Source organism: Pelodiscus sinensis, chromosome 7 (genome assembly GCF_052426305.1).
Source record: "Pelodiscus sinensis isolate ZL-2025 chromosome 7, ASM5242630v1, whole genome shotgun sequence".
Classification (NCBI taxonomy): Eukaryota; Metazoa; Chordata; order Testudines; family Trionychidae; genus Pelodiscus; species Pelodiscus sinensis.
This window is the reverse complement of record NC_143058.1, coordinates 73,405,566-73,418,357: the sequence shown is the minus strand read 5'-3', so window position 1 is coordinate 73,418,357 and position 12,792 is coordinate 73,405,566. Positions and strand designations below refer to the sequence as shown.

The 12,792-nt window shown below is 44.1% G+C and overlaps 1 protein-coding gene across 8 annotated transcripts in view; it reads left to right on the top strand.

Moving 5' to 3' along the window:
• Window positions 1-12,792, top strand: part of RFTN2 (raftlin family member 2) — an 84,974-nt gene that overhangs the window by 44,238 nt on the left and 27,944 nt on the right. For all 8 annotated transcript variants that reach the window (XR_003088305.3, XR_012905399.2, XM_006117922.5 and 5 more), the window contains one exon: window positions 5,544-5,622. Coding sequence is in view for 6 of the 8 variants with exons in the window: in XM_006117922.5 (XP_006117984.3) it covers window positions 5,544-5,622 (79 nt within the window). In the remaining 2 variants the exon portion in view is untranslated. The remainder of the gene's footprint in view (window positions 1-5,543; window positions 5,623-12,792) is intronic.

Below are 12,792 nucleotides of genomic sequence, written 5' to 3'. Positions count from 1 at the left end.
TAAAGTGCCTTTGGATAAAACTCATTTACATTTATATAGTACCTATCATATTCATGTTAAGGCCTTGGATAATGGAACATTGTGAATTGATAAACTCATAAAAAGAATGTGTTGTACCATGGGTCTGAGTAGTAGCATTTATATTGATAAACTACTATTTCCAGACCTCACTGTAGCTATGTTAAAAAAAAAGGAAATTCCTGAATAGTTAGTATTTGTGTGATAGGCATTAGACCATCATTTGTGGTAGCAGATTATCCTAAGAATGTAAGTGAAAAAGTCTGAATACAGAAGAGTATTTTATCCTGTCTATACAGCTGTTCCTTTTCCCAGACTTTGAACTCTGACCTCAAACCAAGATAGAATATTAACAGGTTTCAGAAACAGTACCCCATAGGCTACACTGACAAAAATAGTTACAATAGTTCTTTATCTTCAATAAATGGGAACATTTTGAGAGTTTATTTAGTAAAGCATTAGGAATTCTGGAAAATGATTTTTCCATCTTTTTTAAACAAAGTTAATTTGTATAAAAAAACGTAATGAAACTATTTAAAGGCAAGTGCATGTTTACAACAAAGTCTGCTTTCTATTTTTACTTCTTCTTTTAAAATTTTCTATTTTCTCTCACTCTTGTCCCAATTTATCACAGAGAATCTATTCTCTCTATTAACCATTAATGTTCACTGTTTCTCTGTGTAATGATGTGATGGTCTCACAACTGATATTAATAAAACTGACTGAGACTTCCCCCATTAATGGTAGCATAGAAACTCACATTTAAGGAATGCAGGGTTGTGTCCTACCCAGATTTACCATGTGATGAATGTACTTGCTTTGCTTGAAGAAAAGAAGCCATGTGGTTCTGATCTGAATCAGCATGGTGTGATAGACTGAAGTTGTAGATTCTACTTATGAAACTTTTAATAGTTTTTCTGGTTTTGCAGTAATTCCACTTTACAAAATAAAAGCTCCTATAAAGACATGACAGCAGCAATTCATGGATTATTGTCTCAGATCTGGGAAAGGGAGTGAAATACGGAGTCTGGCGATCCTGCCCTCTCTTCTAGCACCCCGTACTTGAGAGTTAATCATATACAACACAGGAAATATTTCCTTTAAAAAGCTAAACATCAGGACCTAACATTTATAGCACTGTGTATTATGCAGTTAGTACTGTATTGCTGCATAGGATCAGCATTGTTGTGATTGTTACTAGTGGGGGTCCGGTGGAGAGTGTCTTGAAGAAATGGATACTTGATGTGACATTTTAAAATATTTGTGGTACTGACGGACACTATTATCCCATGAGCAACATCTGAGGTGTCTGCTGAACTTCAGTAGGGGAAGAGCAAACTGAAGTTAAGGCTTGTGATAATTATGAATATGAAGAAAGAGTATTAGCATTCTCTGGGCTGCTTATTAAAGAAAACAGTAATTTACAAAGAAAAAGTGACATGTAAGTAAACATTTTTCAGACTCAGAATTTATTTGCTAGATATTGGGAATTACCAAAAAATCAGAAGAGCACGATAATATTATTAGTAATTTTAGGAATGAAATTTGTTACCTCTCTCCTTAGTGATGTACAAAGCTTTTGGAGGGATATCTACCCCATAATGCCTAATGCTACAATAGACACTGGCACCGATCTGCTCTAAATTCACAAAATTAAGAGAATCTGAGGGTGGAGTTTAGAATAAGATTTCTTCCGCCCGTCATTTTTTCTGAAGAATTTTCCCTCTTGTGGCAGTGGACTCTCTAGTTGAAAGCAGAGAGACTGAACTCTTCAAATTAATTCTTGATTGTTGAAAAGTCTGAATGATGTTTAACTCAAAGTGATGGCAAAGCATTATTTTCAGAATCACAAACAAATTGACTTTGAGATTAGAATTTACAACCCAGCTTCTTGCCTTCTTTTCCTACGAAACATCCCTAAACTTCATTTTAAATACTTGATATATACTGAAAGATGATATCACCCATGTACACAATAGTCAAGAATGACAAATAGTCCTCCAGAATTAGAGCTGAGTAACAAGTTCCATATTTTTTTACAATCATATGTAATTAAAAGGACAAATGTATTGGCCACACAACATAAACAGACAAATGGTCAGTGGGATTAACAAAGGAGTTTCTGTGTCTCTCTCCCATCACCACCCACTAAAAAGGACACCCCAGAAAAACCCTGAAAAGGACAAATATCTCCCCTACAGAGATTTCAGAAGCCTTGTTATGACCTTTCTTGTCCCACACTGATTACTAGAGTCCCTGAAAACAGGCAGGACAGATCTTCTGCAAACACCGGAAGGCAAACAAAGTACAAAAAACTAACATTGCTGAAATTTGTTTATTGTCACTGATTACTTAACCTGAGTTCTCATAATATATTGGCCCAGGAGGAAAAGGGTATGTGGGAATGAGTGGAAAACTTGAAATAGCTAAGTTTATGTATTTTGCTCTTTCTAATTTAAATTCTGGGGCCATTCCACTGTCATTCAGTTCTGTTGTGAATTAAGCCCATAGCTGTTTTGTCTTGTGCAGCATTTCAATAAGGCCAGACTTTAAACATTGTTAATTTGCCTTTGTTACCTACCCAGCAATCCTCTTTTCTTGATCAGAATTTAAACATTTAAAAGTTTAATATTATTTGATTTTCCATGTCTGTATATGATATGGGATATACAAGTCCTCTGTGAAATCAGGCAGAGGTCCTGTACCATGCTAAAGAAACCATTCAGCCTGAAAGAAAGTTTTCCACCTAGTATTACTGAAGTAGGCATATAAACAGAAGGGAAGTGTGCTGTTGGAGGCCTTTCAGGGTATGTCTGTACCCAAGTACAAGCCTACCTGACCCCGGGGCTAGTCTGTGCCACAAAATCCATACTGCTTTTTTTTTTAAGTAGAGCTAGCATGTGTCTTTCTATCAAGGCTGGGAAGCATGCTCCCAACTGCAGCCGACCCATACTCACCAAAGAGAGGAGATACTGTTTCCCTACCCCAGGGAGAAAATGCCAGGAAGCTCTCAGGTCAAGCCCCAACAAAGACACTCAGAGACCCTGAGAAATAGGCTGGTTGGTCACATCAAAGCTCTGTAGTATTTGCCTCTCCTCTTTTCAAGAAAGTCATGAAGCTATGATACTCCCAGACCAAGAAGCCAGGGGCACTATGTCAGATTTTGGTGGCAGGGGCAACTGGTGCATGCCATGATGGGGGGGGGGGAGAGAATGAGAGCATGGGGGAGTGGACTGAGAACAGAGGCTTCAATAGCGTTACTGAGCATGCTCAGTACAAGCCAAGCACAAAATGTGGGGAGAGAAACCAACCCCCCCTGTAGTCCCAGGATCTACCCAACCCCAAGTTCGCTGAGGTCCCCTCACCCGAGGAGGCACTTCCTGCCACCCCCCATGCTACTCCCAGTCCTGAGCCCCCCTTCTCAGTCCCCCCTCCAGGTTCTCAGCCCCCCCCCCCCCGCTTCCCAGTTTATTTTATTGAAAGAAAAATACAAAATTCCTTTTGTTGAAAACAAAATATGTGTGTTTATTTACTGTACAGGGAAGGGGGAAAGGAGGGATTGTGGTGGGAGAGAGATAGTGGAGCAAGGCACAGGTCCTTAGTGGGGAGGTCCTGGGGAGAGTTACTGGGGTCCTTGAGAGAAACTCTCCCTCAGTGCCTCCCAGACACACACCCCCAACTGATGGGCCTGGCAAATGGCAGCTGTCTGCGGCTGCTTGAAGGCCCATCCCTCCTGGCCAGCCTCTGCCCCCCACCCTGGCAAGAAGGCCTTCCCTTTCCTCTCCACAATGTTATTGAGGATACAACACTTTGACACCACCATGGGGATGTTGTGCTTCCCCACAGCCAGGCGGACTAGGAGGCACTTGAACCGTGCCTCAAGGCAGCCGAAGGCACACTCCACCTGCATCCCGGCCCAGCTGAGGTGGGAATTAAATTGATTCCTACTGGGGTCCAGGTGGTCAGTGTACAGCTTCATCAGCCATGGCATCAGGGGGGAGGCGTGTCCCCCACGATGCACAGTGGCATCTGCACGTCCCCAACTGCAAAGTCACACTGGGGGAAGAATGTGCCAGCCTGCAGCTTCCAGTAGAGGCTGGAGTTGCAAAGTACACGGACATCGTACGCCCTGCCATCGAGAAGTAGCCCTTCCTGTTAATGTATTGGCCGCTCAATGACTTGGTGTGTGGATTGGGATGTGGGTTCTCTCTATGGCTCCTCTGTAGTTGGGGAACCATAGGGCGGCAAATCCTACAACAATCAGGTCCAGGTCTCCCAGGCGGATGACCCTGCACAGCAGGATGGAGTTGATGGCCCTCACAACCTGCAGAAGGAGACAAACAAACACACAAAACAGAATGAGAGAGGGAGTGCCTGAACCCTTGGGAGGTGCCCACGCCCCTCTTCTCCCCCTCATAGATTCCCACTGAACTTAATCACAAGCTCTCCTCTTTCCCCTGGTTACTACCATAGGGTATGACTACATTACAGCACTAATTCGAACTAACTTAATTCAAATTAGTTAATTCGAACTAAGCTAATTCGAACTAGTGCATCTAGACCTAAATGTGTTGCTTATGATCATTCCAAAACCCTCCCACCTCCCCCCTGTTGGAATGACTTCAGCAAGAAGGAACTGAGGCAGAGATCAGTCAGCAGTGGACTATATACCTTTCCATATTGGCACCACTCCAGGCAGGGGCGGATGAGAGCGCCGTGGGGCCCCAGGCAGTGAAATTTCGCAGGGCCCCTCCTTTGACACGGCGCATGTGCCGTGGAGCCATGGCGCATGCGTGGGGCCTCGGGAAGCGCAGGGCCCGGGGCAGCCACCCCGCTCACCCTGCCCTAAATCTGCCGCTGACTTCAGGGGTCTCCACTGCTGACCAACAGGTCCTGCTAAGGAAAAACTTTCCGGTAACTGTGCATGTGGCATGCACAGACCTAACTTGGAATGGACATGAGCAACACCTCTCAAAGAATACCAGTTACAGAAGGTACGTAACCATCTTTTCTTATTCAGCATCTCTGAGCTGCACTTTTCAGGAGTTTATATCTTAGATTTTCATGGGACAATTAAAGGAACTTTCCTGCTACAAAGACAACTCATTTTTCCATCTCTCATCAGCTAAATTTCAAGTCCCTGCTCCAATATATGGTACTATTACAGTTTCTCCGTAAAACTGCAAAAAAAATATTAACATGAGCAAGGCAACATTTTCCCAAATCTCTGCCTCAGAAATGGCTGAATTATTTTATCTAAAACTTTCCACAAAACTTCAGGCTGGGCCAAGCACTGGTATGGAAAATTTCAGTCCAAATAGGTAAACTTTGGCAAAATTAAAAGCAGCTGAAAACAGGGTCTCTACAATAAAGTGTAAGGCAACCTTAATTATAGGTGGTACTACATCTCTTATAACGTATGTTGTGCATCTTAAAATGTACAGTTACCCTAAAAGCCTTAATAATCTAAAGGAATTAAATCATATTGCCTCTCAAACACTCACATTATCTGCTTTGACTTGCAGTGAAGGAAATCTGGCCACAAAGCAAGTTGTTTTCCTTCAGAGACCTATCATGTGGAATTCAACCATCCAGACTCCAGAGGTGAGTAAATATTATGTCCTTATGAGTCGGTGTGAGCCCCACCCCCTTACAGCATCTGACTGTGGGGACCATGTGCTTCTCTGAATGCTGCAAGCCCGGCAGAGGAAGACGTCACATTCTGCCCCTGGCCCTAGCACAATCTTACAGCTCCCATTGGCCATTTTCCAGCCAATGGGAGGTGCCTGTTTGCATGACAGGCAGTGTGTGAAGTACCCCTCCCCTGCTCCAGCTCCCAGCATTCAGTGCAGCACTTGGTCACCGTCAATGGCTGCTCTTTGGGAGCATGGAAGGCAGGGAACCTGACCGAGGAACCTGCTAGGCTGCTGGCCAGGAGTCGCCCAGGTAAGCACCTCCTGGCCAGAGCCCACCTTTGGCAACCCAGCCCCACCCTCCCCCTAATTCTGCACCCCGTCCTGCACCCTCCCAGACACTGCACCTCCACCTGAACCCCAGTCTCCTGCACAGGTCACAACCCCCTCCTTCATCCAAATTCCCTCCCAGATCCCATACCTCTTCCTGGACCCCAAGCTCCCTTCTGCACCCAACTTCCCTTCTAGACTCTGTACCTCCTCCATTAATATTGTGGAAAAGCGTGGCCCTTGACCACTTACCAAATTCTTGGAGTGCCTCCCCCTATCAAAAATTATTGCCCACTCTTGATTTAGACTAAAATATTGTTTCCAAATCTAATCGCTTCTCTGGGGGGTATGTCTACACTTGCACCCTCTTTCAAGAGAGGGATGCAAATGAAGACATTTGAAATTGCAAATGAAGCCGGGCTTTAAATATCCCATGCTTCATTTGCATATTTGCATTATGGCGCTATTTCAAAATAGCGCTATTTCGAAAAAAGAAACGCAGTCTGGATGCAGTTATTTCGAAAGAAACCCCTTCTTTCAAAATAACCCTTATTCCTCATACAATGAGGTTTACCAGTTATTTCAAGAGAAGGGTTTTCTCTTGAAATAACCGCATCTTAACAGCGTCTGTTATTTCAAAATAGCGCCATAATGCGAATATGCAAATGAAGCGCAGGATATTTAAATCCCGGTTTCATTTGCAATTTCAAATATCTTCATTTGCATCCCTCTCTCGAAAGAGGGTGCAATTGTAGACATACCCTGGCTGAATATCCTGTAGTTCAGTGGTCACCAACCAGTCGATCGGGATCTACCGGTAGATCTTGGAGCCTCTGACAGGTGATCCTGACTGGTTTAGCCAAGAGGCTATCAAGTGCCGGCACTTCAGCTGCTCCTCCCCCCACTGCTGCTCAACTTCTGCCCTTTGCCTTGGAGCTGACCCCTTAGGAGCCTCCTACTTGCTGTGCAGGACAGGGAAGGAAAGGAGGGGGTGCTGATGTCAAGATGCGCCCTCTCCCACCCTGCATCCCATCTCCACAGAGCAGAGAGGGGCACAACAGGACTTGAGATGGAGTTTGTTGGCTGCTTTTGAGAGTGGTACAGGACTAGTGTAGGGGTGAGCTTGCCTTAGCCCCACTGCACCACCACCCAGGAGCCACCTGAGGTAATGAGTGACCAGCTGGAGCCCACCCCAATCATGACCCCCTCTTACATCCCAAGCCCCAGTCCCGAGCACTCCCAGAGACTGCACCTAGAACCCCCTCTGGTATCCCAACGGCCTGCCCCAAGCTCAGCTCAGAGCCCCTCTCACACCCCAGATCCCTTAAGCCAAGACCAGAGCGCTTGCACACCAACCCTCTGCCCCAGCCTGGTGAAAGTGAGAGAGGACGGAGTGAGCAGGGGAGGGGCCTCAGAGAAGGGATACAAAGGAGGTGGGCAAGGGTATTTGGATCTGAGGTAGATCTTGGATTGCACTTAAATTCAAAAAGTGATCTCGTTCTTAAAAGGGTTGGAGACCACCGCTGTAGAAAAGGCACATTGATCATTGTGCAGTTGGTGTTAGGACCACATGCTGTCGAGGGCTGGAGATTTACAAGCAGCCGCTGTGGTGTAATATTCCATATGCTGTATGAAAATATGCTTATGGTATGAACATGACATAAGGGAGCGTGTGTCTACGCTGCACTGTTTTTCCAAAATAATGGCCGTTATTCTGGAAAAACAATACTAGCATCTACACTGCAGTTGCGTGATTTTGAAGGAAAGTTGAAATAACAGACGGCTTTTTCCAATCACAGTAAAAAGCTTTTTCGGAAGAGGGTGTGTGTCAGTGCGAAATAAGGAGTTTTGTCGAAAGAAGAGGCCTCCAGAAAATCCCACAGTTGCCCTGCTGGCCACTCCATCCACACTCCTCAGAACTCTATAGTTCCTGTTCCCCTGCAGCTCTTAAAACTGCAGACACGGGACAGGGCTTGTGGCAGGAAGCCAGCCCTCAAAGCCTCTAGCCGCAGCGCAGCTTACATTGCCTGTTGTCTGGGCACCATGTCCCAGCCACAAGTCCCCCAAGATCCCCATCCCAGGGAGCATGCACAGGGCTCCCAGGAGCCTGCCAGTGGCCACAAAAGGAGTGCGCTAACCTGGTCTGGAGTGGAGATCCTGGCCCTCCTCGAGGTGTGGGGTGATGAGAAGAACCTCCAGGATCTCCGCTCCAGATGCAGGAACACGGACATATATGGCCAGATGACTGAGAGCCTGGCCACAAAGGGCCACGCTAGGACCCTGGAACAGGTCCAGGCACACAGCTCCAGGAATGTCTCTTTCCTCATGCGGAAGTTTTGGAGCCACAGCTGGTTGTCCCACCGCTCCATGACCATCCGGTCCCACCAGTCGAACCGGTGTCCTACTGCCAGAAGCGTTGCTCTGCTGTGGGGTGCGGCTGCAAGCGCATTGCTCCCGCACACAGGCAGAGGTTCTTGACAATGAACTCAGGGTCGAGCTCATGCAGGGCCATGAAGGCAGTCTACAGAAACTGCAGCATGGCAGTGTGGGGCCTTCGCGTGCCCAGAGCCAGCTCCGGCTACAAAATAGGGAGTGCTGTGATGTCCTGAAGCAGGGCAACCAAATCACACAGAGGAAATGCTTTGCTGTCCCTCCGAGAGGTAGGCAAGCAAGCAAGCAAAAGAACCTGAAAAATGGCTGCCCAGGGGGTCCTTTTAAGCACCCGCTTCAGATAGCCTTAGGCAGCAGCTCCAGGAAGCAACTGGCGACCTAATGCCCTGCCTGAACTGTTTCCGGGTGTCCTTAAATAGGAGATAGTGTCCAATCGGTGTGGAGCCATCTTTCAAAATAGCCACTACCCTGAGCTAGCATCCTCAGCCTTGTCAGACATGTTCACCTGTATGTAGCCTCAAAATAGAAACTTCACAGAGAAGCATTTTGGTAATAGTATTCTCTGCTATAATACGAACACTTTCCCTTTGTCCATCTGTGTCGACAACTCCATTAGCCTCTCAGAATCCTAAGCTCAGCATCTTGGAATCATATGTGAACCTTCCCTGTCCTTCTCTCCTCATGTCCAAGCTGTCACCACATCCTGAATTACTTTCTCTACAACACTTCTCAAATCTCCTACTCCCTCTCTGTTTCTGGTCCATGTCCATCTCTTGCCTAGACTAAAATAATGTCCTCCTCTCAGACCTCCCTCCAGACCTGAAGAAAAGCTCTGAGTAAACTCAAACAATTCTCTCTCTCTCCAACAGAAGTTAGTCCAATACAAGGTATTAACTCACCCCCTCTTGTTCCTATTCTCTCTTTCTTTCCTCTTATCCCTCCCTACTCAATACGATAAAACATGCACAGCTCAAATTATTATCCCCAGTCATGTCACATTCTCCTCAGCTATGTACTCTCATTGCATTCTTGTCTCTTTACTCCAACTATGAACTCCTTGCCTTCAGGACTCTGTGTGCTGTCACTCTTGCCTACATCTCAGCTATTGCCTCACCTACTTTTAGGCTTTGTCAGCGCCTCTGGTTTTAATGAACCCTTTGTCTTTTTTCTCCAGCTTGTTGCTTTGCAACCTTTTTCACACTGACACTGCCTGGACAGTTTCCTTCCTCCAGTGAACCAAACATCCTCAGTTATACTCTTCAAATATATAAATATTCAGAGTTATACTATTCTGTTACTTACTCCTATTCTCATGCCTGATTTAAACTCTTAATTTATCTCATTACAATTTTTAAAATATGACATCTTGTTAGTTTCAAATACAATATCATTTGTTAACAAACCAAACAATGTGACTTCTGATGTTTACCTTTCTCCCCCTCCCCCATTATGTATGATTAGGATTGTAAAATAATCTCTCAAGGACCTTGTCTTCCTACATATCTGCAATGCACAAACGCACTACTACTAATTATTGTTATCACCACTTCCACCACCACCGATAAAGCAACATAACTGCTCAGAGTAAATTACAGAATTAAAACAAATTCCTATTGTGAGAGGTTTACAATCCAAGTAAAGTATGTTTTGATAAAAATAATCTGGATGAATGACTGATCAATATTGTAAGAGTGCTTGAGGTTCAAGACAGGAGACATTTGTACCTACTCCTGTTAAATTCGCTGCATCACCTAATCTTGTGGCCATTAGCAGTTGGATGATCTTTTCATCCTTTGAGTTAGAGAACCCTAAGGACAGAGTGTGCTGTAATTATTCTTTTATTTCATTATATTCTGAACTCCTCAACTTAAATATTAACATACAGGCAGTCTATAAATAAGGAATGGTTGATATATATCTACCTACTCTCATATAGGACCAGTGTATTTAAAACATAAAAGAACACCGTGGCTGCGTCTAGACCGGCATGATTATGCGGAAATACTCTTAGCGGAAAAGTTTTTCCGTTAAAAGTATTTCCACAAAAGAGCGTCTAGATTGGCACAGATGCTTTTGCGCAAAAAGTGCTTTTGCGCAAAAGCATCCGTGCCAAGTATAGACGCGCTTTTGCGCAAGAAAGCTCCAATAGTCATTTTAGCCATCGGGCTTTCTTGCGCAAAAAATTAAGGTGCCTGTCTACACTGGCCCTCTTGCGCAAGTATTCTTGTGCAAGAGGGCTTATCCCTGAGCGGGAGCGTCAAAGTATTTGCACAAGAAGCACTGAATTCTTACATTAGAACGTCAGTGCTCTTGTGCAAATTCAAGCGGCCAGTATAGACAGCTGGCAAGTTTTTATGCAAAAGCAAGTGCTTTTGCACAAAATCTTGCCAGTCTAGACCACCCTGTATGTAAATACTTATGCCCCTTCTAGCACTGATGAATGTATTGTTTCTGTAGCAGGAAATCTCAGTGCACTGAGGTCATTTCAATGTGGAATGTGTAAGTGGTTCAGTCTGGAACTGAATAGCATTTTTTAAACTTTTCCTGTTTTTCCCTATATAACATGATTTTTGTCTAATCTTAAACTTGACTAAAGAGACAAAAATGTCATAATCTTATTTAGATAAAATCACCATGGATTAGAAGCCAAACAATTCTTAAACCTATATAATTCCATTTAAGGGATGAAATCCATATGTTTACTAATTCTGCCTGCATATAGTCTATCTCACAAACTATGTACTATGCAGATAGATTTCAGATATAAACATTATATACATTAGTTACTGAGATCTGAAGCATTCTCCATTTTTAACCTCTGCCCTCGGAACCCTTAACAAATAAATTCTTGTTAAAATGATACCCTCATGGGCTAGTTATAGTCAGATATATGTGAGGTATTAACTGTTGGCAAATTAATGTTCCTTTTTTCTTAGAGAGCCCTCGGTGATTTCTGTGGTACTGAGATTAACGTTTTTAACATTTCCGTTAAAAGTATTTGCGCAAAATCATGCCAGTGTAGACGCAGCCGTAGAGTTTTGTCAGGCCTACGATTTCCTTACTTTAACCTAAGAGATGGAATATTTCAGCAGCCTCTTGGATTGGTTACAGGGTCATATTATTTTAACATTTTTCATCTAATGATAGTTAAAACATTTGTTTCCCTCAGCAAATGGTTCAGAAGGTGGTGCAGTTAAGTCAGAAAAGCAAAAGTGAATAATAAAGCTCTGACACTGACACAAAGTTTTATTTTACTTTCTTCCTTCCATTTGTGCAGGTTTGCCACCCCCTCACTAAGACAACCAGACAAAACCTATTTCCCTTCTTTTTCTCCAGGGACCACCACTTCCCTTTAATTCCCAGTCTGTCCTGTGTCAACTACCCCCACAACCCCTTTCTTTATCCAAAAAGGACGTTTTTAAGAGTTTTAGAAGAGATGCAGGAAAAAAGTTCAACCTGTATAAAAGAGAGTTAATGCTGCCTTATGGTCTGAGAAAGGCTCAAGAGGTCAGGAACTCCTGGGTTCTCATCTTGGCTCTGACACTGACTTTGTGTGACCTTGGCCTATCCGTGTCTCAGTTTCCTCGCCTACAAAAATTGAAATAATTATGCATACCTCACAGAGATGAAATGAGAAGTAGTTGGTTAATGTTTGTAAGTGGCTCTGAACCTCTAAAGTGCTAAATGATATAACATCGACTGTCTGTAAACATGGGTCCTGTGTGCTTGTTCTAACTTTGGTTCTGTATAGTGTCTTTCCTTGCCTTTTGATCTGAAACAATTCCTTTCTTCTTCTTAAACTGAATAAGTTATTTCTTGTTTTATTCGTTATATTTATTTATCATTTTCTTTGTTTCAGAGGAATGTGGATAGCAGCTACATTCTGGAACAAGCCAAAAAATTCCTGTGGTGTTCTAAAAGTCTCCTCTGCCTATGACTGCTTTAAATTAAATTCACATGTTTTAGGTGTAGAACCTTCTAACTGTTCATTCTGAAATCTAGGTTCTTCTTTGCGTGCTTGCTCATGTCCATTCAACATAGGTGTGTGTGCTTATCACATGCACAGTGCCAGAAGCTTTTCCTTTCAGCAGTACCCATAGGGGCTTGGGTCTCAGCGCCCCCTGGAGTGGCACATGCAGGAAGTACTGTATAGGGCACTCCCAGGCTCCTCCCTCCTCAGTTCCTTTTTGCTGGCCGTGAGGGTGCTTGAAATGCTCTGCTCCAGCCTTAGCTGTAGGGTTCTTATTCCCTCACATTCATTTGTTAATAGTTCCTTTGTGTTTTAGTAGAGTACTTAGCAGTTGGTTAGTCCCGTTGGAGCTTAGCTTGAGGTCTGGGCATGCCCCGTTCCCTCTCCCCCTACCCTCCCACCCTGGCGTTAAAGCCTGCACTGCGTGCTGCAGGCCTGTGCCAGTTAGCA